A 26,030-nucleotide genomic window follows, 5' to 3' on the forward strand; every position below is an offset into this window, starting at 1 on the left:
TCTGATTTTATCCTCATGGTCTCTTAGCGAGATATACGTAGGAGGGAGCAATATACTGCTTGACTCCTCGGTGAAGTTATGTTCTCGAAATTTTAACAAATGCCCGTACCGAGCTACTGAGCGTCTCTCTTGCAGAGTCTTCCACTGGAGTTTATCTATCATCTCCGTAACATTTTTGCGATTACTAAATGATCGTGCATCGAAGCGAGCTGCTCTCCGTTGGATCTTCTCTATCTCTTCTGTCAACCCTATCTGGTACGGATCCCACACCGATGAGCAGTATTCAAGCAGTGGGCGAACAAGTGTATTGTAACCTACTTCCTGTGTTTTCGGATTGCATTTCCTTAGGATTCTTCCAATGAATCTCAGTCTAGCATCTGCTTTACCGACGATTAATTTTATATGGTCATTCCATTTAAAATCACTCCTAATGCTTACTCCCAGATAGTATATGGAATTAACTACTACCAGTTGCTGACCTGCTATATTGTAGCTAAATGGTAGACTAAAGGATCTTTCTTTCTGTGTATTCGCAGCACATTGCACTTGTCTACATTGAGATTCAATAGCCATTCTCTGCACCATGCATCAATTCGTTGGAAATCCTCCTGAATTTCAACACAATTTTCCATTGCTGTTGTTGTTCAAGGTATATCTTCAGCCCTCTCCGGGATATCATGTAGCTTATTTTGTTTAAATTGTGGAACTCTGATTCGTACCATATGATGATGTGTAAGCTTCTACACTTTAATTCAGCTGTCTCGTATTCAGTATCGTCTCTGAGATGTATACCGTTCAGAATTACGTGGTTGGGTGTTCCAGTTCCTCTACAGCCACAATTACAGTTAAGACAATAAATGGCCTATGAACATGAAATGTTCCCACCGCCGATAAGGGAGCGGAGCATATAGATCGGGGATACAGAGTTCTCCATTTCAAGGTTTCCATCACTTCAAGAGATGTTAGACGCATTGTTCTGTAGTACCGGCATCCCACTCCTAATATCATTCCCACATTAAGCATGAAGTGATTTCATCTTTTGCCGGCCGCGGTGGTCTAGCGGTTCTAGGCGCTCAGTCCGGAACCGCGCGACTGCTACGGTCTCAGGTTCGAATCCTGCCTCGGGCATGGATGTGTGTGATGTCCTTAGGTTAGTTAAGTTTAATTAGTTCTAAGTTCTAGGCGACTGATGACCTCAGAAGTTAAGTCGCATAGTGCTCAGAGCCATTTGAACCATTTGATTTCATCTTTGTAGGCACTTAGTGTTGTTGCGCCACAGAAACATTTCTGTATATATGCATAAATCTTTTAGAGTTCTACTCCTCGAGGTCAGACCGAAGGTAACCAGCTCAGGTCCGGTTCAGTGTGCCAATCAGAATGTCAACGTAGCATATCGCCGACGTGGCGGAAGACAGGGCACCAGGCAAGCACTGTCACACAACCTCCGAGTGAGAGAAGCAAAAGCGCAAACGCTAGAGTACAGCGTAACGGGGCAAAATGAGGTAACACTGCTTAGCTTCAAGCGCCAGGGCGTCACTTTAGTACTCAAAACTTGTAGAACGACCTGAGCTCGACGAACCAGTGTGATTATTGGACAACCACAGTGTGGCAAAATGTGCTGACGAAACCAGTAAACGAGCGCAAATTCACTCATGCGCCCAGAGCCACAGCGTCATAGACGAAGGTTCGATTGTCTAACCCTAACAGTATCAATGCACTTTCCATAACACGCATTACCAAGGATCGTTGGTGCGGGGGGGGGACTTCGTGTTCACCCTAAAAAACTTTTAAAAAACAAATTCGTTGTTGAATTATATTAAGAACAAGCTTTTTAAATAGGTGCTGATGCGTAATCAGGGGCAAGGACCTGAAAATACCTTCTAACAGACACCCTTAACAATATCAACGCATTTTCAATAACGTGTGATACCGACTTCGTGACCACTACAAAAAAATTAAAAAAAATGCAAATTTCGATCTTTGTTGTTGATTTTTAATCTCATCAAACTTTTTAAAGAGATATTGATGTGTAAGTAAGGCCCTGAACCTGGAAATGTTAAATACAAACTTGATTGGGGAAGTGAAATCTACTAGTGAGACTCAAATTTTTGGATTAGGTTTAACTGAAAAATTTCAAACATCTGTAGAATCTGGTAGAAGAATTCGTTATAAAGAATAAATATTTATTCCAAGGGTTTTAAATATAAAGAAACTGACTTGATGACTATACTTTCAAAAGATGGGCACAAAGTACCCCCGCCCGCTGTGGCCGAGAGGTTGTAGGCGCTCCAGTCCCGAACCGCGCTGCTGCTACGGTCACAGATTCGAATCCTGCCTCGGGCATGGATATGTGTGATGTCCTTAGGTTAGTTAGGTTTAAGTAGTTCTAAGTCTAGGGGACTGATGACCTCAGATGTTAAGTCCCATAGTGCTTAGAGCCATTTGAAGTATTTTTGAACAAAGTACCCGCCATCACCCTCCCTCTTGATATTACAAGGATTAGATAATGGGGTTTCTGCAGCTTAAAGACACATCTATCCAAAATGCTTCAAATGGCTCTAAGCACTATGGGACTTAACACCTGAGGTCATCAGTCCCCTAGACTTAGAACTACTTAAACCTAACTAACCTAAGGACATCACACACATGCATTCCCGAGGCAGGATTCGAATCTGCGATCGTAGCAGCAGCTCGGTTCCAGGCTGAAGCGCCTAGAACCGCTCGGTCACAACGGCCGGCCGATCTATTCATGCTGTCAGAACCAGAGATAATGTTGGTCTATTGAGTTACTGGTGTGCTGGCAGGCCTCCTCCGGTAAGAGTCAATCGCGGATTATCTGCAAACTGTCGACCCCACACTTTCCAGGGAAGGGGCGTTTATGCAGCCCCGTGGTCGATTCATGAATGTTTGCTGCAGTTTTGGTCCATCTATGGTGGTTAGCAAGGGACAACTGATATCCAGGACCACACAGTCAGCTGTCCTCACCTAAGCGTGCGACAGGGTCTACGAGAGCGCTGAAGTGTACCGGCCTCACGTACCGCGGAAACGTTCATGGCGGGTGGCGCCTACCAGCCTCCATTCTGCCACCTGCACGACAGTAAGCGACCTCAGCTGACCTGCAGCTCCGACGCCACAACCCGCTGAGGGGGTGCATCAGCATTCCTTCGCAGCTAGCGATGATAACTCTGTAAAACACGTCCTGGAAAATAAATACAGTAATTCCCGCAGCGTAACCTGATTTAATTCGACTGCATTCCATTATCCTCGTTTTGCTTTTGTTGATGTTCATCTTATATCCTCCTTTCAAGACACTGTCCATTCTGTTCAACTGCTCTTCCAAGTCCTTTGCTGTCTCTGACAGAATTACAATGTGATCGGTGAACCTCAAAGTTTTTATTTCTTCCCCATGGATTTTAATACCTACTCCGAATTTTACTTTTGTTTCCTTCACTGCTTGCTCAATATACAGATTGAATAACATTCGGGAGAGGCTACAACCCTGTCTCACTCCCTTCCCAACCACTGTTTCCCTTTCATGTCCCTCGTCTCTTATAAGTGCCTTCTGGTTTCTGTACAAATTGTAAATAGCCTTTCGCTCCCTGTATTTTACCCCTGCCACCTTCAGAATTTGAAAAAGAGTATTCCAGTCAACATTGTCAAAAGCTTTCTCTAAGTCTACAAATGCTAGAAACGTAAGTTTGAATTTCCTTAATCTATCTTCTAAGATAAGTCGTAGGGTCAGTATTGCCTCATGTGTTCCAATATTTCTACGGAATCCAAACTGATCTTCCCCTAGGGCAGCTTCTACCAGTTTTACATTCGTCTGTAAAGAATTCGCGTTAGTATTTTTCATCTGTGATTTAATAAACTGATAGTTCGGTAATTTTCACATTTGTCAACACCTGCTTTCTTTGGGATTGGAATTATTTATTCTTCTTGAAATCTGAGGGTATTTCGCCTGTCTCATACATCTTGCTCACCAAATGGTAGAATTTTGTCAGGACTGGCTCTCCCAAGGCTGTCAGTAGTTCTAATGGAATGTTATCTTCTCCCGGAGCCTTGTTTCGACTTAGATCCTTCAGTGCTCTGTCAGACTCTTCACGCAGTATCGTATCTCCCATTTAATCTTCACCTACATCCACTTCCATTTCCATAATATTGCCCTTACATGTAAGTAACATTTTCTGTCACCTCTTAGTAACCAACATTGTAATTTCTCCTGTGCAACCATAATACGCTGTAGAAAAAACATCGAAAATGATCCGTAAGCCACCTTACCATGTGTGGCAGATATTCTTTTCCCATCCATGATTGGTGCGTTTCATACAGCTTTATTTTTTAATTATTTTTTCATCGTACCCGCAGACAGCAGGATCGACCACGAACAAACTTCCGGAGCTTATGACGTTATCTGCTACATAATTTACATACAGGATGAACCCGAACTTCGAAAAAAATTTCGAAGGTTGTTCAGGGACACTTTCCATTTTAATATAAGGGACCTTTGGTATCTGATGGCTCGTTACTGAGTAATGACGTAATTACGATGTATTAATTTAGTTACTACCGATTAATCTTCGTTTCCGTAAAAATACGTTACAAACAGCGAAAAATGGTGCAAAGAAATCATCAAAACGTAAACACAAAACACAGTATAATGGATGTAGGAGTACTGTACAGTGGCTACCGTAGCTGCGAGCAGAGCTCAGCATAGCGTCTTTGTGCCGCTCTTCCGTTGCAGAAAAAAAAGTCAAATGTGTGTGAATTTCTGAGGGACCAAACTGCTGACGTCATCGGTCCCGAGACTTACACGCTACTTAAACTAACTTATGTCAAGGACAACACACACAGCCCTGCCCGAGGGAGGACTCGAACCTCCGGCGGGAACGGCCGAGTAGTAAGTGACATGGCGCTTGAAACCTCGCGGCCACTCCGCACGGCTTTCCATTGCATTAAGCGAACGCATACAGGAGGTGCATATTGGTCAGCTCTTCATCAGCAAGTTTATTCTGCTGTGTATCTCCGTTAACATACAGCTAAGATTGCCAGAAAAACAAACCCAAGACAGAATTTAAAAAAAAATGTTCAAATGCGTTTGAAATCTTATGGGACTTAACTGCTAAGGTCATCAGTCCCTAACCTTACACACTACTTAACCTAAATTATCCTAAGGACAAACACACACACCCATGCCCGAAGGAGGACTCGAACATCCGGCGGGACCACAAGACAGAATCGAAAAATAATGAATAAAAAATGAAAGACATAGACTACAGTGGTCATTACTGTTGTCAATAGCCGGTACCTAAGTGAGTGTAACAAGTCTGTTTACAAACAAGATACCGTCGACATTTGTACTGTTGTACAGATGTTTTAAATAGAATATAGGTACAAATGGGAGTAAAAAATCCACTGAAATTCAATTGCCCTCTAACCTGCCATCGAAGAACATGGTCCTCTTATACCAAAATGCTAAGAAAATGTCCCTGAACTATTTCTGAAATTTTGTCGGTGGAGTTCGGGATCATCTTTTATATTGAACATAGTTACGGATCTACGGCACAAAGTTAGGGAAATCCAGAAGTTACATTTATTAAAAGAAGGAGAGCGTATATTTGTTGATAACGCTAAATGCACTTTACTATTACTATTATTATTATTATTATTATTATTATTAAGAGTGACAGTTGTTGTACTTATTGTCATTACTGTTATTCTGAACATGGCTATTATCCAATAACCGAAACAGCTAACCTGTTGCACATAAACGTTAGGTACGTTGACCTAGGTTTCCACACGTACTTTGGGTGCCTTCACCAGAACGAACAGCTGCTAAATCGTAAAATTTTGAGTAGCTATGCTCAAGTCAAAAGTAAAACAAAGCGTTGTAGCTTTTTCCACGTCTACCCACCTCGGAACAACATCAGACCTTGTGTCTGATGTTGTTCCCAGCTGGATAGACGTGGAAAAAGCTACAACGTTTTGTTTTACTTTTGACTTGAACACAGCTAGTTCTGATGACGTTCCCAGCTGGGTAGATGTGGCAAAAGCTACAATGTTTCGTTTTACTTTTGACTTGAGCGTAGCTGCTCAAAATTCTGTCTGCGGCTTTTTAGCTGTGCAATCTTACTATTTAGCAACTGCTGATCCTGATGAAGACACCCCTAGTAGGTGTCGAAACCTAGGTCAGTGTACCTAACGTTTATGTGCAACCGGTTGGCTGTTTAATCTTATATTGAGGTTATTGCTATTATTATTCTTCAGAAGGTATTTTAATGTCCTTGGTATGTGTTGCTCCTGGTCAGATGTAAGAGGGGATGACAGGTGCCAATTTATCCAGGATAAATAAGCAATAAATAAATAAATATGAAAGTTATAGGAATGAGATAATTCAACTACTCAAGTAATTAGGCGTTCTGTTCAACTGCTGTACACCAAGTTTACTACTTGAAAACGATATCCACACGTACACGTACAAACTATTATATAATTTTTTAGTACTGAAACAAGACACGTCGTAGCTTTTTCTTTTTCTTTTTTTACTTTATCATTTTACTATTCAGTTTTGTGTAAGGGTAATTAGAAACTACAAACATGTCAAGTATAAATGTGATATTTCTACGTGTTTTGTATATTAGGTGATTCAGCTGCCCATAATGATGTCATTTTACGCAGCCCGCAATGTTATACCTGGCCTTCACAAAACAACGCGCGAGATTTCCGTATTCTCTCGCTTACTACGCGTGAACTGTGACTCCTACAGAAAAAAATGGGCAGCTAAATTTTGCCCTACGGAAAAAAGGGCATTTAAATTTTGTACTGGGATCCGTTTTCACTAGAGGCCACAGTTTTCGAGCTATTCAAGAAAACTGTACAAAAGTGACGTTCAAACGCATCCCCACTTCCACGCTCTGCCCCCACTGGTCAGGATTTCTTGTATATTGTTCATGGCACTCCCTCCTATCGTTGCACAAAAATTTGTGACTGCACGAAATATTTCACACATTCGACCAGTTTTGGTCTTCATTGACTAACTTTCTGCGGCACCGCATTATTCGAGCACTTACAAATTGTCAAATTGATATTTGTGTAAATTTAACCTAACAGTCTTCTGAATTCTAACAGCATACAATAAACAATTACATCGTTGTATTCGTGAGGCCTTCCGATTACGAAACTCCTGTGCTTGTAAGGGTTAAGTTTGGATCGAATTTTCGACATAATTAGTTCTAGCGTGACGTTTACAAAAGTCATTTTCCTTTCATTACCCTTACGGGCACTTTTGCTGTTAATGAAACAGCCGAATATGCTGGTGATGTAACAGCTTAATCAATAGAGACCAAAAAAAGTGGAGTATCGGGAATGCTGCGTGTAGTCGGGAAATTCTGTAGAGTGGTAGGAAGGGGTGCGACATGCTAGAAACCTGATACGTTTGTCTTGGATAACTCGGAAACTATGGCCTCCAGAAAATGCATCCCAGTAAAAAATTAAGGTACATTAAATTTGCTACAAATAGGTCCTGTTGATTCCGGTAGGTCTAAAAGTTTCGCATAGCGAGCGATGAAAATCTTAAGCGTTGGTTTTGAACGCCAAAATAATATTGCGTGTATTCAGGGGATTCTTTGATGACACGGATCATTATTTAATCTGCAGTGAAATTGGGATTGTGAGGTCGAAAGTGCAGGAGGTCAGGTCCATATGTAGGAGGATAAGAGTGGAGAAACTTCAGGATAAGGACATCAGGCACAAGTACATAACAGCGATCTCAGAAAGGTACCAGTTAGTTGAATGTAGTTAATTACAGTCATTGGAAAAGGAATGGACAAGGTACAGGGACACAGTACTAGAAGTGGCTAAAGAATGTCTTGGAACAGTAGTGTGTAAAAGTAGGATGAAGCAAACAGCTTGGTGGAATGATACAGTCAAGGCAGCCTGTAAAAGGAAAAAGAAGGCGTATCAAAAATGGCTACATACCAGAACCCAGGTAGACAGAGAAAGTTATGTTGAAGAAAGAAACGAAGCCAAACAGATAATTGCAGCATCCAAGAAGAAATCGTGGGAAGACTTTGGAAACAGGTTGGAGACTATGGGTCAAGCTGCTGGAAAACCATTCTGGAGTGTAATTAGCAGTCTTCGAAAGGGAGGTAAGGAGGAAATGACAAGTATTTTGGACAGGTCAGGAAAACTGCTGGTGAATCCTGTGGATGCCTTGGGCAGATGGAGGGAATATTTTGAAGAGTTGCTCAATGTAGGTGAAAATGCGATCAGTAATGTTTCAGATTTTGAGGTAGAATGGGATAGGAATGATGATGGAAATAGGATCACATTTGAGGAAGTGGAAAAAATGGTCAATAGACTGCAGTGCAATAAAGCGGCTGGGGTGGATGAAATTAAGTCGGAACTCATCAAATACAGTGGAATGTCAGGTCTTAAATGGCTACACACGATAATTGAAATGGCCTGGGAGTCGGGACAGGTTCCGTCAGACTGGACAAAAGCAGTAATCACACCAATCTTTAAACATGGAAACAGAAAAGATTGTAACAACTACAGAGGTATCTCTTAAATCAGCGTTGTGGGTAAAATCTTCTCAGGTATTGTTGAAAGGAAAGTGCGAGTATTAGTTGAGGACCAATTGGATGAAAATCAGTGTGGGTTTAGGCCTCTTAGAGATTGTCAGGATCAGATCTTTAGCTTACGGCAAATAATGGAGAAGTGTTATGAGTGGATCAGGGAATTGTATCTATGCTTTATAGATCTAGAAAAGGCATATGACCGGGTTCCTAGGAGGAAGTTATTGTCTGTTCTACAAGATTATGGAATACGAGGCAAACTTTTGCAAGCAATTAAAGGTCTGTACATGGATAGTCAGGCAGCAGTTAGAGTTGACGGTAAATTGAGTTCATGGTTCAGAGTAGTTTCAGGGGTAAGACAAGGCTGCAACCTGTCTCCACTGTTGTTCATATTATTTATGGATCATATGTTGAAAACAATAGACTGGCTGGGTGAGATTAAGATATGTGAACACAAAATAAGCAGTCTTGCATATGCGGATGACTTAGTTGTGATGGCAGATTCGATTGAAAGTTTGCAAAGTAATATTTCAGAGCCAGATCAGAAATGTAAGGACTATGGTATGAATATTAGCATCTCCAAAACGAAAGTAATGTCAGTGGGAAAGAAATATAAACGGATTGAGTGCCAAATAGGAGAACAAAGTTAGAACAGGTGGACAGTTTCAAGTACTTAGGATGCATATTCTCACAGGATGGCAACATAGTGAAAGAACTGGAAGCGAGGTGTAGCAAAGCTAATGCAGTGAGCGCTCAGCTACGATCTACTCTCTTCTGCAACAAGGAAGTCAGTACCAAGACTAAGTTATCTGTGCACCGTTCAATCTTTCGACCAACTTTGTTGTATGGGAGCGAAAGCTGGGTGGATTCAGGTTACCTTATCAACATGGTTGAGGTTACGGATATGAAAGTAGCTAGGATGATTGTAGGTACTAGTAGATGGGAACAATGGCAGGAGTGTGTCCACAATGAGGAAATCAAAGAAAAACTGGGCATGAACTCTATAGATGTAGCAGTCAGGGCGAACAGGCTTAGATGGTGGGGTCATGTTACACGCACGGGAGAAGCAAGGTTACCCAAGAGATTCATGGATTCAGCAGTAGAGGGTAGGAGGAGTCGGGGCAGACCGAGGAGAAGGTACCTGGATTCGGTTAAGAATGATTTTGAAGTAATAGGTTTAACATCAGAAGAGGCATCAATGTTAGCACTGAAAAAGGGGATCATGGAGGAACTGTATAAGGGGGGCTATGCTCCAGACTGAACGCTGAAAGGCATAATCAGTCTTAAATGATGATGATGATGATGATGATGATGACAACTTTGGAATGCCTTCAAATGATATGAAATTCAATCTGTTATTGTTCCTAACTTGGTTTTAAAGAAACAAGCGTAGGCTTTAGGACTTTAAGGTAATTCTCTTTATCTCCAGAACTATAATAAATACAACTTTGAAATATTGACAGCATCATTCCATTAATAACAAAAGGCTGTGTACCAAATTTGAACAAAATCGGACAATAACATATGGATTATTTAGTTTCGTAGAGGGTATGAATTTTTGAATCGACTGAATGTTACGCTACGCAGTTCTCACGGCAGGCAGCGTCAGCATATGAAACGTCCCTTTAGAAAAATTGATGAAATACTGTGCTGGCAGAAAATATGCGGTATGCAGATAGAATAGCTAAGTCTCAGGATAAAATTAAAACCATATGGTCAGTCGTAAAGAAAGTCGCTGGTCTGCAGAGACAGGTCGAGGATATAGAATCAGTGCGTAGTGGGAATGTCCGTGTTACTGATAAGTCGCATATATGTGCAGGATTTAATAATCACTTTCTGAATATAGCAGGTGAACTAAATAGAAGCCTAGTTCCAACAGGGAATCACATAGCGCTCTTAGAAAAAAGTGTTCCTAGACTGTTACCAATGTTAGCACTGAATAGGGGATCATGGAGGAACTGTATAAGGGGGGCTATGCTCCAGACTGAACGCTGAAAGGCATAATCAGTCTTAAATGATGATGATGATGATGATGATGAATATTGCGGTTGGAATAAAACGACATTGGTGGGGGCAGCTTATCACCCTGTCGCTTACCTTGCGTATTTCATTGTGTACTGATTTTGTTTAATGATGTCGATAAACAACAGCTTTTAAACAACACCTCTAAGCTGCTTACAACCTATTTATTGCAAACAAGATAACCCCAACATCGGTCTTACAAATCGGAAACAGATTTTTTGTTATTGCATATAGATTTTAATCACAAATTGATCATCTTCAGTGCAAGACTAAGTTCAGTGGACTCATACAACCATGGAGCTTGGCAGCTGCGTAGGTTTTTGTAAGCAACTGGTTGAATTTGAATCTTACCTGCTAGCTGGCATGTTCTTCACTATGGATACCTGTGTTTGAAGTTATCTTTCGCACATGATCGTATGAGTAAAGTGGACTTAGTCTTGCACTGTAATATCGCTCTGTGATTGATATCGATATACAATAAGAATAAAAAAATGGTTTCAAGATAATACGACCAATGCTAGAGTTTTTCCTTCTATACAATACCTGTTGTGTGGTCGCAATGCACAAATTTCCCAATGGAATCCAATCTTTAAATTTGCTTGGTAGATTACCGTTGTCTGATTAGTATTAGTTAAAGACACCTAATGGTGGTCTAGTTTCGAACACTGGTGGAATAATGAATAATTTGTGCTCCATAAAAGGTGTCCACAACATTTCTCAAGTAGGCCTACATGGAAGCCGTGGAAAGCCGTGTACCAGAAATGTATAATGATGTTATGTGAAGCAAGTTAAGGTTCAAATGGTGCAAATGGCTCTGAGCACTATGGGACTTAACATCTGAGGTCATCAGTCCCGTAGAACATACAACTCCTTAAACCTAACTTACCTAAGGATATCACACACATCCATGCCCGAGGCAGGATTCGAACCTGCGACCGTAGCAGTCGCGCGGTTCCTGGCTGAAGCGCCTAGAACCGCTCGGCCACCACGGCCGGCTGCAAGTTAAGGGGGTAGGACGTCAAACGGGCCGACTTGCAGCAGGGGAGGCATCATAGGGCATTTTAATTTACAGTTTCTATACTTTTACAAATAAATTCATAAAACTTTGCCAGCATCACCAGGAAGGATTCAGGATTCACACTCATTGCAGTGGAAGTTCGAAAACATTACAAAATAATTTTTTTTACGTGTCAATTTTCATAATTTTTTCACTTACTAATGGCTGCATTTGTGGCTATAGGTACACTTTTCTTCATAAGTAGGAGAGATTCTTCGATGAATTTTGCACAGCATACATACCACACTTACAGGTGTATGAAACTCTAGAATTTATTTAATTTATGAAAAAATGAATGATCTGTTGTATTTTAAACTTCATGTTTAGAAAAAACACAAATTTTATAGTTAATTACCTCAATTTTTAGCACAGTTTTCAATAGATTTGGAAAATTCTAGAGTTTCATACACCTTTAAGCATGGTTTGTACGCTGCGCAAAATTCATCGAACCATCTCTCTTACTTATGAAAAAAAGTGTACCTATAGCAACAAATGCTGCCATTAGTAAGTGAAAAAGGTGATGAAATGTCACATGTTAAAAAAATTACTTCGTTATGTTTTCGAACTTCCACTGCTATGAGTGTGAATTCTGAATCCTTCCTGGTTATGCTGACAAGTTTTATGAATTTACTTGTAACAGTATAGACAGTGGAAATTAAAATGTCCTGTGGTGCCTCTCCTGCTCCAAGTCGGCCCGTTTGACGTCCTACCCCTCTTAAGAGAAGAAACTGTTCAGGACAAGCCCATGATGTAGAATGGTAAAATGGTTCAAATGGCTCTGAGCACTATGAGACTTAACATCTGAGGTCATCAGTCCCCTAGAACTTAGAACTACTTAAACCTAACTAACCTAAAGACATCACACACATCCATGCTCGAGGCAGGATTCGAACCTGCGACCGTAACGGTCGTGCGGTTCCAGACTGAAGCGCCTAGAACAGCTCGGCCACCACGGCCGGCTATAGAATAGTACACTGACACTAATCACAACCTTATTTTTTCAAAGAAAAGAACCACTAGGCTCTGGCTGTGAAACTACTTATTCATTACCGTACTTCAGTTATGCAATTTCGGCCCTGAGACCATTGTCACATGGAGTGAACACCGCCTTCGCAGTTCAGAAGTACTTTACCTGATAATAACCAGAAGGTAAAACTGTAATTAGTCGATTTTATGACTAAAACGGTAATTCGATTCAGATTTAACGGCTACCATGTCCTTTAATAACTTTTACATAGCTGTGAAACTCAGCCACGAAAGGTTAATCACATCCCAGTTGGCATCTACATCTACGTCACTCCTTTGCAGATTGCATTTAAGTGCTCGGTAGATTATCATTGTCTGGTTAGTGTCAGTTAGAGGCACCTAATGGTGGGCTAGTTTCGAACACTGGTCGAATAATGCATAATTTGTGCTCCGTAAAAGGTGTCCGCAACGTTTCCCAAGTAGGCCTACATGGAAGCTGTGAAAAGCCGTCTACCATAATTGTGTAATGAAGTTACGTGAAGCAAATAAAGAGACGAAACGTAACTATCTAGGAGTCCTAGTACTTTTTACACTTTGTAAACAAACAGAGACACACGTAAACACACCGTAAGATTTCCGATTTGCGGCCTCCTTTGCGCAATTCCTCGGCGTCTTCTCACGCGGCGCGCCACCTTGCGCAACGACGGCGACGCCTATTGGCCAGTAGCTGTCCCCTTCCCCCCCCCCCCCCCTATTACCCTCCCCATCTTTCCCCAGCCTGGCCGGCGGCGCGACGCGCCCAATTACCCGTACAGGTGAAAGGCGCGAGGATGCGGCGAGGTCGCCGCAACTTTCCTCGTAAACAAGGCGAGCGACCGGTCGCGCATGCGCACAGCCGCTAGTGCGCTACTGGCCGCTCCGCCGCCGCCGCCGCACCGGGGCAGGACTTTCGCCCGACAGACCTCGCGCGGCAGTTTGCGACGAGCGTGTGCGCTTGTTGCTTCGCCTGTTTGAACGCAGAAGCGCCACTTCGGAAATTTCTCCTCTTCAGAAATTTAGTTTGCTAAGTACTGCGCCTAGGTGAAACACATTTGCCTAGTGCACTCTCCCCAGCTCTCGCTACTTTCCCCTGCTTCCGAAGAGGAAAGCAGAAAAAATAAGACAACTACGATGTGGCGAGTCCTGCATATCGATCACTTCTGAGCGATACAGAGAGGTAAATACGGCGTCAGACTATTCACCTGAGAAATGAAAAGTCCTTCATTTTAAAAATAGAAGTTCTACCTCTACAAATTATCTATGCTGCTTAGCGTCCGCAGCTCGTGGTCTTGCGGTAGCGTTCTCGCCTCCCCCGCACATGGGTCCCGGGTTCGATTCCCCGCGGGGTCAGTGATTTTCTCTGCCTCGAGATGACTGGGTGTTGTGTGTCTTTCATCATCATTTCATCATCATTGACTCGCAAGTCACCGAAGTGGCGTCAGCTAAAGAGGAATGCAATTTCGGCGGCCGAACACCGCGTAATGGGTCTCCCGGCCGACAATGCCGTACGATCATTTCATTTCATGGTGCTTAGCAGTAGCACACATTATGGTCGCTGGAGTACTGATTGTGCCTCGTATTTTACTGTTCCTGTCAACACATATCAATTAAACAAATATGGCATTAAAATAATTTGGGTCGCTCTGTTCAAGAGGACGTAAAATTCCGCTTTGAAAGTGTTTTTGTTTGGAAAACAAACAAAAAAGGGAAAGAAACCGACACATTCTATCGACACTGGGCGACTGAAGTATGACGTGATGATCAGCCTCTGTTTGGGATGACTCTAGCTACATAGTGCGCAACGAAATTGCAAACATCTGCCGGAAAATCAAAGAGAATGCGCCTGACGAATGTTAGGACGGATACGCAAACACACATCCACGCACGCGCGCGCGCGTGCACATACACACATATGCACACACACACGTATTCTTCTGTATGGTCAAGCTGTCGGAATGGAATCTGTCATCATCGCTATTCATAAATTTTAAATATAAATAAAACAAAATGGAAATAAATCCTAGCTGCGGAGTTTCTATTTCGAAACCAAATAATTTGTGTGCTGCCCCCAGATAGATTTCTGCTTCGAAAATAACGGAGAAGATCATGTAAAATTAAGAACCCTCATCTCCGCATCCATCCAAAAATACAAGGTGAACCGTAAGTTCGTCGATGTTTCAGAGGTTGTTCAACGGCATTTTCTGAGTGTTTTATTGTACGAGACCAGTCGCTTCTAGTGGCTCGTTGCAGAGTAACAATATAATTACGAATACATTCGGTTTGTTCCCCCCCCCCCCCCAAGTTACAATTGTTATTGTGAGACGTGCAGTAGAGAACACAACACAATGCAACTGTCTTCAGATATGCAAAACTGTTGTTATGAGGCTGGCGTCACTGCGTTAACATCTTAAAATAGAGCCGCCGTTTACTTCTTCCACTGCATTCAGCGTACGCATACGCGAGATGCATATCGGCCAATTTTTCATCATGGCAATTGTGCATACTATTGTGTATGCCTGTTGTGCAGATGTTTACAGTGCAATACAGTCATCAGGATAAATGGGGGTAAGAAATACAACGAAACGTAAGAGTGCAGTAACGTGCCCCCGGGAGACCAACGATCCCTGATACCACAATACTAAAAAAATATCTCTGAATATTATCGAAAGCTATCTGTAGACAAAATTTTTGGAAACGACGAGATATTGTCATTTGTAATCATCTTATAATGCTCGGGAAATAAATCACATAGTTACTTCCAAATTTCTGCAAAACTGCTGTACACGTCAGATTGAAATAAAAATGAAATGGCGTGTGACGAGGGCCTCCCGTCGGGTAGACCGTTCGCCTGGTGCAAGTCTTTCGATTTGACGCCACTTCGGCGACTTGCGCGTCGATGGGGATGGAATGATGATTAGGACAACACAACACCCAGTCCCTGAGCGGAGAAAATCTCCGACCCAGCCGGGAATCGAACCCGGCCCCTTTGGATTGACAGTCTGTCGCGCTGACCACTCAGCTACCGGGGGCGGACGTCAGATTGTAAAATGACTTACCAATGTTTTGGTGAGTACTACTAGTGGGCTTCATTAGGAGACATAATTGTTAAGTCTCGAAGTGGGAAAACAGGCATCTCAATAACTTTATAACACGCTTATAGATGTAAATAGTGCTCTTAGTAAGAAACAGAATTTTAATAGCGGTACATGAATTCCAAAGACACTTTATGTTATACATAGGAATTCATTCAAATCGGCTATAGATCTGATACTTTGGCTTCTTTTAACTTATCGTCACTGTCAGCGTAATTGAGAAGGGTTTACACGCACTGCATTTTCTGTTAATGGCACTAGTTACTTAATCTTTTTTGGAAAATGACCCTTCGTAGCCCTACCCAGAGTACCATCGCCTTAGAGTTGATATTAGCCATTGTTCTTCATCTCCAAAAACCCGCATGGAATACAAATACCAGTTAGTTGATGTGCTATCGCCATTGACATCATAAGCAGGAAAGAATCTCAATATAGCGACATTGAGGTCAGAGGTTTTTGCGTCCCTCTATGTACAATGATGATTACCCCGTAACCACATTGACACCAGGAACCATAGAGGGGCCCTGCAGATGATCTAATGTAACACCGAAATCCGTTGCAAATGAAACCTACAAGTACAGCTGAAAGCGTCATTCGTACTATATAAAGATATAGTAAGAGTTTTCATGTCATGATTTGCAAGGTAAGGTTGTTATTGAAGATGTAGCTCATTTTCCGCGGTAGGTTCAGTTACTACAGCGTCAACTAAGTAGTAACTAACGTTATCCAATGATACAGGAGTTGCGTGTCTTACTCGAGGATAATGAGCAACAAGGTATACAAGTTGGTCAATATCGATATGCGGAGAGTGTATATGATTATTGATGAAATGTCTCAAAGTTCTTGCATTTCTGAGTTTAGGTACTGAAAAAAATTTATATCAGCAATAATCAATAAACAGAACAAGAAACTGGCAATTGATATTGAAAGATCTATTGCAAAGTCACTCATTCTGAATTTATGTTTAGCTCGAATGACAATGCAGGAAACTAATTTGCTTCATCGCACTGAATATGTCCTGGTTGCGTAGCTATAAAATCTTAAATAAAAATAAGTTATGTTCCTTGTAACAAATGCTCATGTACTTCTTTCTTCGTAGCACGGCCAGTTTAGAAACACTTAATTTCGTTTCCGAATGCACTGAAAAATTTTCCCTGCCTTTCGTTACATCGCGATATGGCTCATAACGTCCAGGCTGACAATAAATTCTAACAAAGCAAAGGCAGTGCCAAATTTGTCCACAACATGACTTGTGTGGGTGCCATAAGAAACTGTCTTTGCATTGGGAGCATTTATTTATAATCTGCATCGTGTGGAGAACAGGCGTCAATGATATGTACATCTGCAGTCGATACTGAAATTTGATTTCCAGAATTGGTAATATAACAAAAATGAATAAATAAACCCAGCTGTTACAAGGCAAGTAAATTATCATGTTAAATAATGTAAATATTCATAGCTATTTCTACTAATTCTAGTCATTGTGACACAGAAGAGAGCTGGGACTGATTGAAGATGCTTTTAGATGAGAGAAAGGTGGCATTGTCCCACCAGGAGAAACAGTGATCATGTTTATAATTTTATAAAGCATGTATAGTGTACATCACCTATTTTGATTTCACTGCCGTAGTAGACCACGCAAGATGTAAATTACGGAGATGATGATAGCTATTGGCATAATTAGTTAATGTATATCGTCAGTTTTGGCGAGTTTTCAAGACACAGACACCAGTTGATTTTATGAAGATGACCTACTTCAACCGAAACCATTCATAGCATTAAAAATGCCTGATCTGTATTGCGTTTTGTTTATAAAAATGATTAGTGTTAGATTAAATAGCTATGAGGTGATAAACTGTTGTTGTAGTTCTATATGAGTTTAGGGTGAGTTTGGCTGCAATAGAACTTACTGCAAAATGGAGCAGTTTCTACAACAGTAAAATTGAAGGTGCAATAGTACCTATGAAAATGCGCACTGTGAAATTTTGTTGCATAGTAAAGAGGAGGAAGGATAGTGAAAAATAATAATAGGTAGTCATATTTAGGCTAATACATTTATTGCCACCGTTTTCTTGCAAAAATCGTTATATATACAAAATATCGTACAAAAAACGCATATAAAATGTAGACATTGTACTACACACACACGCATACATTACAACGCTGTAGGACTTACACGTAAAATAAAATAATACAAAACGACGCAGCAGTACGAAATAAAATAAGATGAAGAGGACCATGAGAAATCACCGTATAGTGCCGTTCTACCCGTAAGTTGCCAGGAAAACATCAACGTTCCGAATCGTCCTAGAACAGTGTCCGTGCTGGGAGCGGGTCGACACAGGATGGAAGCAGCGAGCCGCTGCGGCACTGCGAGGGGCTCGCTGGCGCGGGGGCGAACCCGGGGGCGGGCGCGGGGGCGGTTAGTAGTGGCCGGAGGGGCCGCCGCTCGTGTGGCCGGGGGGGCCGTAGCTGCTGGACGGCTTGCCGCCTCCGATGCCGCCTCCGATGCCACCGCCGATGCCGCCGCCGATGCCGCCGCCGCCGATTCCGCCTCCGATGCCGGTGACTCCACCTCCAGTGGCGCCGATGTCGGACAATCCGCCTCCGATGCCTCCGATGCCTCCGCCGATGCCGCCGATTCCGCCTCCGACTCCGCCGCCGATTCCGCCGCCGATTCCGCCTCCGATGCCTCCACCGATGCCAGCACCTCCACCGATGCCGCCGCCGATGCCGCCGCCGATGCCTCCGGCTTCCTTCTGGGTCTTGTAGCGGATGAAGTATACCTCGGGCTTGGACGGCTGGGTGGGTGCGGGTGTCGGGATGGTGATTTCGGGAGCTTCCTCGGGCTTCTTGACCAGCACATAGATGAGGGTCTTCTGCTCGTCCTGGCCGGGCAGGGCGGGGATGACGGGGGCGGTGGGGGTGGGAGGGGTGGGGGCCTTGATGAAGATGATCTTGTAGTGCTTCTGTGGGGGCGCGGCGGGCAGGATGGGCCTCTGGGGACGCACCTCTTCGGGCTCTGGGGGTGGCACGTGCACGTAGATGTGCTTCTGGATGAGGGCACCGCCTCCGGCGCCGCCACCGAAGCCGCCTCCGGCGCCGCCGCCGAAGCCGCCGCCGGCTCCGCCACCGAAGCCGCCGCCGACGCCGCCTCCGAAGCCGCCGCCGCCGCCGCCTCCGATGGCGCCGCCGCCGAAGCCGCCTCCCAGGCCGCCGTCGCCGAATCCGCCGCCTCCGATGCCGCCGCCTCCGATGCCACCGCCTCCGATGCCGCCGCCTCCGATTCCGCCGATGGAGCCGCCGCCTATCGCTCCGCCACCGAAGCCGCCGCCGCCGAAGCCGCCTCCGTGGCCACCGCCGAAGCCGCCGCCGCCGCCGGCTCCGGGAGCTCCGTACGACGCCCCGGGCGGACTCGGATAGGAGTAGCCGGCCTCCGGCCTAGCGTGCGCCAGCACGCCCAGCGAGGCGACGAGCTGGCGAAACACAGGGGCCGCATTAGGACGATGTATTACAGGGCATTCGCTGTGCTCTCTACATGTACCACGCCCTGGACCACGCCTAATAGACGGAAAGCTGCCTCTTGTATGGAAAGGGCTGTTAGGCGATGTTGTCAAGACAGTTATGCCGCCAAATTGAGACTATCAGATTAAGCAGGTGATCTTAGTATATATACAGAGGAACTCGCCCAATATGCAAACGGAATAGCTCAGACAATCGCTATTGTTTGTGAAATCTGTCCTCCTCTATGCACTGTGCAGTAGCTGGCTCTGTATGTAAGTACGAAAAAGTTGCAGATACGCTCATCTTAGTACAGAGTTCAGTTGCGTCTGCCTAGAATAGCATAGTACTTTCTGGAAAATCTGAGAAAGCCTTTATGAAACATTGAGGAAGAACCCGACTGAATTAGAGCATAGAGTTAGCGGTAATCTTAGACAGCATTTAGAATGATTCTTTTACTCTGCTGTGATGTATGGCTATGTCATTACTCCGCAATATCTCTTCTTCCAGGAATGCTATTCCAACAGAGTAAAGTTTGCAAAGCGTGAGGGAGTTACTGGCACATTTAAGCTGTGTGGATGGTCGTGAATCGTGACTGTGTAGCTCCCTGCGAAAGTGTTCTGGGTTCGAATTCCTGGCCAGAACGCAGTTTTAATCTGTTAGCAAGATTCTAGATCATCTCGCTACAGATCGGTATGAGCGAACACTTGGTCAGTCGAAACCATCAGAATAGAGTATTGCTGCAGTGTCTCCCTTTGAAGACCAGTGGTAGAAAGAATTCGCAAACAGCCACTTGGATTGTAGCTGCCTAGCGTCAACCGTGAAGTTAGATGCGAAACGTAAGAAACGAGTAGTTGTTCTGGCAAATCCTAATGGATAATTTTAGAGAACCGCTATTCAAGGCAGACTGCACACCATCTCTACTGTTTCCATCGCAAAAGTCCCGTAATTCTATTGGGAGTGAACCAAGATAGATCAGGTCGCACAAGGAGGTATGTATTTTTAACACAGTACTTCCTTGCTGCAAACTTCCACCCTGCGAGAACGGTGGGCGTTCGAATAGCAGTGAATGAAGTAATACAAAGTGTTCATGGTGCACAATAGTTTGATGCAGGCATGGATCTTAGCACTAAAGGCAGCTAACATTACTTCTTTCAGATTCCATCAAGCGAGAGCTGGGAGTGGCAGCCACGTTTGGCTCGTAAACGCTCTATCCGTGCGCTAACTGTCAAATCTCGCTCAGCGGTTTGGGACAAGACTTGAATTTATAGTCTTGCCACTTTCCCTCTGAGGTTGCCAATGGCGTTATGCCAATAATGGTGGGCAGTTCGGAAACATCGGGAAGTACTATGTAAGAGATAGCTCTGAAAGATGCCTGAGATTCTTGCGAACGAAGCGGAAACAACATTCTCGTTACCAAAGAATATCACTGTTGATGGCTTAGTTAAAGTTTCTGCCATATGTAACAGTTACTGAAGTCGCGATGATACTCTATATCAGACGTAATAACTTCTCAAGAGCAAACCACTTGCTTTGCGAATGTGAAAGACATTGCTTAGAATACTTGAAATGTGCCAAACAATGATTCCATTGAGACATTTTTAATTAATAGGAATCAAAGTGTCTATCAAATGCAGTGGTCTTCATGAGGTTTTCTGAAATGTGAAGCGAAACTTTTCAGCCGCATTTGGATACGTAGGCAATGGGCGCATTCCATATAACTGCTTTTTATGCAGTCTTATTTTTGTAAATATAGCTATAGAATTGGACGCGATAGTGAATGATATTCTGAAATATGTTAGACAGTTTACTGTTATGAAGCAAGAAAAATCCTTAGTAAGCATGCTTAGATTTCATTGGCAGGGAGTAAATCACGACAGAGGTACGAGAAGATACATGTAGCGAGATACACGATATCGGTCAGTACCGAGAGTAAGGGAACTACGCTAAGCTGAATTTGCAGTATCAATTTCGAAGAAAGAACAGATGCTGTGACTCTTGTCCCCTGCTGACTAGTTAGTCCTCTCCCACCCCAAAGACATACCTGTCCTCAAAGTAGCAATGGACAAGTTTTGGTGAGCTACTAATATTCGAACAGTTAAGTATGTTCCACTTTTGTAGAACTGGGCCAGAGCAAGAAATTAGCCAAGAACATCACCACAGAATACGTGGAAGATGAACGCCTGGTAAATAAACTGCCATTTTTGCGAAATAAGAGCTGAACAAAACATGAGAAGCAATTTGAAATATTGATCTGGAGTTCGGCTAGTAATAGCCTGTTTCGTTACTGCAATTCGAAAGCAAGATTTGCAGGCAAATCATTTGTCCAGATGCATTTTGGCGGATTGCTAACCATCGTATATGTCCCGTGAAATATTGGGAAATATGTGGAAGAGCACTGACGACTGTCACCCATGCTCTATCCGCGAATGATGTGTAGAGAAAACGACTGTGCTCAGTGGGACCCTGTAGCGTCCGCCAGGCACTAGGATAGTGCCTTGTGGAGCTCAGAGGTGAGCAGTGAGCCGTGGCCACTTACCACTAAGAGTTTCATCGCTGCGACTGCTGTGTGTTTGCAGGGAGGCTGCAGATGCGACTGATGCTGACGGACCGGCGCGGCGCGCTTTTATAGCGGCAGATCCTCCCCCCCTCCACCAGCGCCACCCCTGCGCGGTCAGAGATGCGCCGCCGCCCCCCCCGCCTTCGACGCGCCTCTTACCCAAGCGGCGCTTCACACGCGCGGCCCGGGGAAAAGTGAAGTCTCCGGGAGAACCGGTAGGCCGACGCCAAGCCCGCTTTCGTCGGCCCCCGGTCCGCAGGCTAAGTCCGGCTGAGGCGCTCGGGAGCCGACGGCTTCTCTGCTCGGTTGCCCCGGGGCACACTTCTGGGACCAATATTGCTCGTAGCCCTTACGTTTCTGGAGAAAAATCAGACTACATTCCATTATTTCCGATAATTTTACGTCAACGTGTAGCCTGTACCTCTGCAACCGACGAATAGTGTGTGGCTGAGGGTGTGAAGTACACCAGCATCAGCTTTCAACGTTGCATGTTTCTTTTTAAAAGAATGTTTTATGTACTGGTTAAAAACAGTCTTGGTTGCAATTTCAGTTTTTTATTTGTCAACGACGCGTTTCGCCTTAATTAGGCATCTTCAGGTTATCTTTTCTAGATGGACGCGAGAGGCATCAAGATCTGCATAACGCGTTCCCGTTCACAGGAGCGAGTAACAGAGTAAGATGGAGGCTCAGGTATTAAGCATAATGGTTACTTTATGTTAAAGTACCTCCACACAAAGTCAAATACATGTATTTGTACCATAGCAGCCATTACGGTAAGTTGAGGTAAACCGATCTGTTGCCACCAAGGAATTCCCCAAGGTACAGTTCTGGGGCCAATATTACTCTTCATCCGTCTGTATCACGAAAAGTCAGGTCACATGCTGCAATTTAGATAAGTACGTCTGCTTTTACGCTAGTATTTCTAAAACAAATTTACGTGTATGGCAGAGGCTGTTAAGTACACCATTGCAAAATTTCCCTTTGCAGGCTACATTCCTCTGAAAAATTAGTTTATTAATTTATATTCTGGAGGTATCATCGCTCTCAGCTAGAAATTCCCCATTCTAGGGCCGTTATTACTGGTGCGCCTATCGCATAAGGGATAAAAAACTAAAAAAAACACTGTTAAATTTTTCGGGATACGATTAGTCTAAAAATAAGGAATAAAGCAGATTAGAGAAAAATTTGAAGTGCCTTTGAATGACACTCATATACAGCAGCTGAGGTATTCATACATTACTGACGTAAAGAGAGCAGTGAGTGAAATTCCACCAGATGATTATCGTCTCGTACTCTTTAAGACTCTAAGATTCTAAGTTAAACATCAGATTTTAAATTCTCAGTCAGCACCTCATTAGCTATACATAATCTAGGCTATCATTCAAGGCTAGTCAGATAACTCTGTAATCTATTTTATTACATACTTTTACACAAATCATTTCACAAAACATCGACCTTTTTTTCCATTTTATTTATTTTCAAGTTTTTTTGGAGAAATCATTAAATAAATGTATTTAAACATTGATCTCTATTTTATTATTATTAAGGGTATATGAACGAAGACAATGCACTGAAATTTCAAATAAGAAAGCAACCAAATCTTTTTTCTTGCAAAAGAGTCTCATGTCACTCATTTTGATGCCCCCCATCAGTCTGTCTTGCAGCTTGCGTTTGGCACTGAAATTCCGTACAGTAATTTCTCTACAAATCAATCCTTGTTCTTAATTATATTGATTACATTTTTTGATTTTTATGCAAATTTAATACCTCATTTTTCTCTTCGTTTGTTTATGAAAACTCGGACAAAAATCCATTGTGCAATGTTACTTCTACATGGAACTACTCCGACAACTCTGTGTCGCAGACACTGTTGCAGATGCTGCTTAATGGATCAGTACAAATTATCCCTTGGTGTATTCCACTCACAGTAGGTGAAAGAAGAACGACTAGCTGTTGGCGTACATCTTTCTAAGCCTGAATACCTCTAAGATGAAGCGAAACGATCACGTGGGCTCAGCTGTAAGTAAAGCGGATGGAAGGCGACAACTTGTTGGTAGTATACTAGGAAACTTTGTAATTTGTGTAGAGACGAGCCTTTATACGAAACCTTTGTACAGCCCATAGTTTAACTCTGTTATCAGGTCCGTGTAACATAGGACTTCGAGAATATACAAAGAAGGGTTACGCAAATGTTCCGTGGCCTGTTTGACTGGCGAAGAACAGTAACTAATATGTTGAAGAAATTAATTGACAGACATTCGTAGGAAGACGCCCTACAAAACTGCTTAGAACTCTTACTACACCGTCTTGTAGTGCAGCCTTCGCGGTATCTGCTCCATGGAGATCGTGCAGATAGTAACAATGTCGAACGCCCCACAGACATGGGGCAATCTTTCCACTGAACGCCACAAAAATGCTTCAAATGGCTCTGAGCACTATGCGACTTAACGTCTGAGGTCATCAGTCGCCTAGAACGTAGAACTAATTAAACCTAACTAACCTAAGGACATAACACACATCCATGCCCGAGGCAGGATTCGAACCTGCGACCGTAGCGGTCGCTCGGTTCCAGACTGCAGCGCCTAGAACCGCACGGCCACTCCGGCCGGCTGAACGCCACATCAGAGAGTCTTACTAGCCCTGAGCACCTAGACAATGACCCGGAGTAACAATAAACGGGCTCGACTGTGCTTAACTTCGGTGATCGGGTGGAGATCGGTGTTCACAAATCGGGAAGGCCGTTGAGGATATCTTTCAGCAAATAAGTCTCTAGCTCTCACTGAATTTCGTTGGAATTTCCGTATATGAGAAGCATATGGACTTCTTGTTCGAAGGAATACAGCATTCACATTCATTTGATTCGACGATACTAGTCTTACTGTACCTATTAGTGTTGTAGTGGTGTTTACTTGCCAGTGGTATGTTAGATGGATACGCTGTTTCCGGCGAATATTTACTATTTGCACGATATACGAGAGAGAATTGTCAGAGCATGTGCTTCGATAAGTGTCGAACTGATAAAGAATACCACTCAATCCATGATAAGAAGATTGAAGCGCTGCATTGATACCAATGGTCATCGCTTCGAACACCTTCTGTAACTGGACGTTCATGCCACCTTTCTGACCTTCGTTGACCCTTCAAAGACCTTACTGTTACGCATCATTGGCTTCGTCTGGATAGCCGCTATGAGAAAATAAGTACCAAAATATAGCATTCCACTTAAAAAAAAACAAAGTTGACCTTCATATCCCTGACGCGATCCTACCTAGCAATAAACTAACAACGTCATATTATGGCCCCCGTTGTCCCATGCAACATTTGGCCCACAAACTTTTCAGCTACTATCATACTTTCTAAGTTATTCTAGGTGGAAATAGTTAGTGACTGACCTTGTGGTGTGTAGCAGTGCTCAAGGTCAACAGTTTGAGCGCTTGGTATAATAGCCTGCTAACGCATGAATCATACCTGGGCTACGAGTTTGCTTAGATTCGGTATAACAGAGCAGGCGTTTGTGGAACCTCTTCTCCTGACGGGAGGATGCTGATTTCCGGGGCTGTTATCCTGATAGTATCTGATCAACTCCCATACATGTTATGTCACTGAAGCTCACTTAGAAACTTCTTTCAAATGCCACAGGGAAAAGTATATTGTTCCAGTAGAAAGAAACGAACTCGGTATTGTAATTCCTCACTGTAAACAACAAAAATTAGTAACGGACGTCAGGGAATTCATCATATTTATGTACTGGTAAATTAATTTTTCCAGAGGTTTTTATTTTAAGAGCATTATAGCGCGGTTCACCCGACACAGACAACAATAGCTCAGATTATCAATTTTAGCGCTCGGGGTACAATTGTCAAATTATTTTTGCGAACTGCGGCCACCTTAACGTAAGATTGCCATAATATTAAACGTATAGCTATTTATAGCATACTAGACAATATATTTAAATGGTTTTCTGTTTGTTATTATACATAAATTTGTATGTGTACGTTGTAAAACGTAAGGTATCTGTTCTGGTCAGGGAGACAACCTGTGCCCCTAATATGGTCAGCCTAAGTAACAGGGTATCTTCTGTAAATATAAAAATCGGATAAATGTTGGTAGATCTCACCCCCCCCCTCCCCCCCGAGGGTTCCGCCCAAACTTAATTTGTATATAAATGAGAATATAATAATTCCATGGAGCTTAATCGCCTGGTGTAAGTCTTCCCATAC

The 26,030-nt window shown here is 43.2% G+C and overlaps 1 protein-coding gene across 1 annotated transcript; it reads right to left on the reverse strand.

Moving 5' to 3' along the window:
• Window positions 1-17,789: 17,789 nt before the first annotated feature.
• LOC126092481 (uncharacterized) lies at window positions 17,790-21,839 on the reverse strand. Its single transcript, XM_049908102.1, has 2 exons — window positions 21,790-21,839; window positions 17,790-19,225 (listed from the first exon to the last, which is right to left on the reverse strand). The coding sequence occupies exons 1-2, from the start codon at window positions 21,802-21,804 to the stop codon at window positions 18,173-18,175; spliced, it is 1,068 nt and encodes a 355-aa protein (XP_049764059.1). The 5' UTR covers window positions 21,805-21,839; the 3' UTR covers window positions 17,790-18,172.
• Between the last annotated feature and the right edge of the window lie 4,191 nt (window positions 21,840-26,030).

This window comes from Schistocerca cancellata, chromosome 1, assembly GCF_023864275.1.
Source record: "Schistocerca cancellata isolate TAMUIC-IGC-003103 chromosome 1, iqSchCanc2.1, whole genome shotgun sequence".
Classification (NCBI taxonomy): Eukaryota; Metazoa; Arthropoda; class Insecta; order Orthoptera; family Acrididae; genus Schistocerca; species Schistocerca cancellata.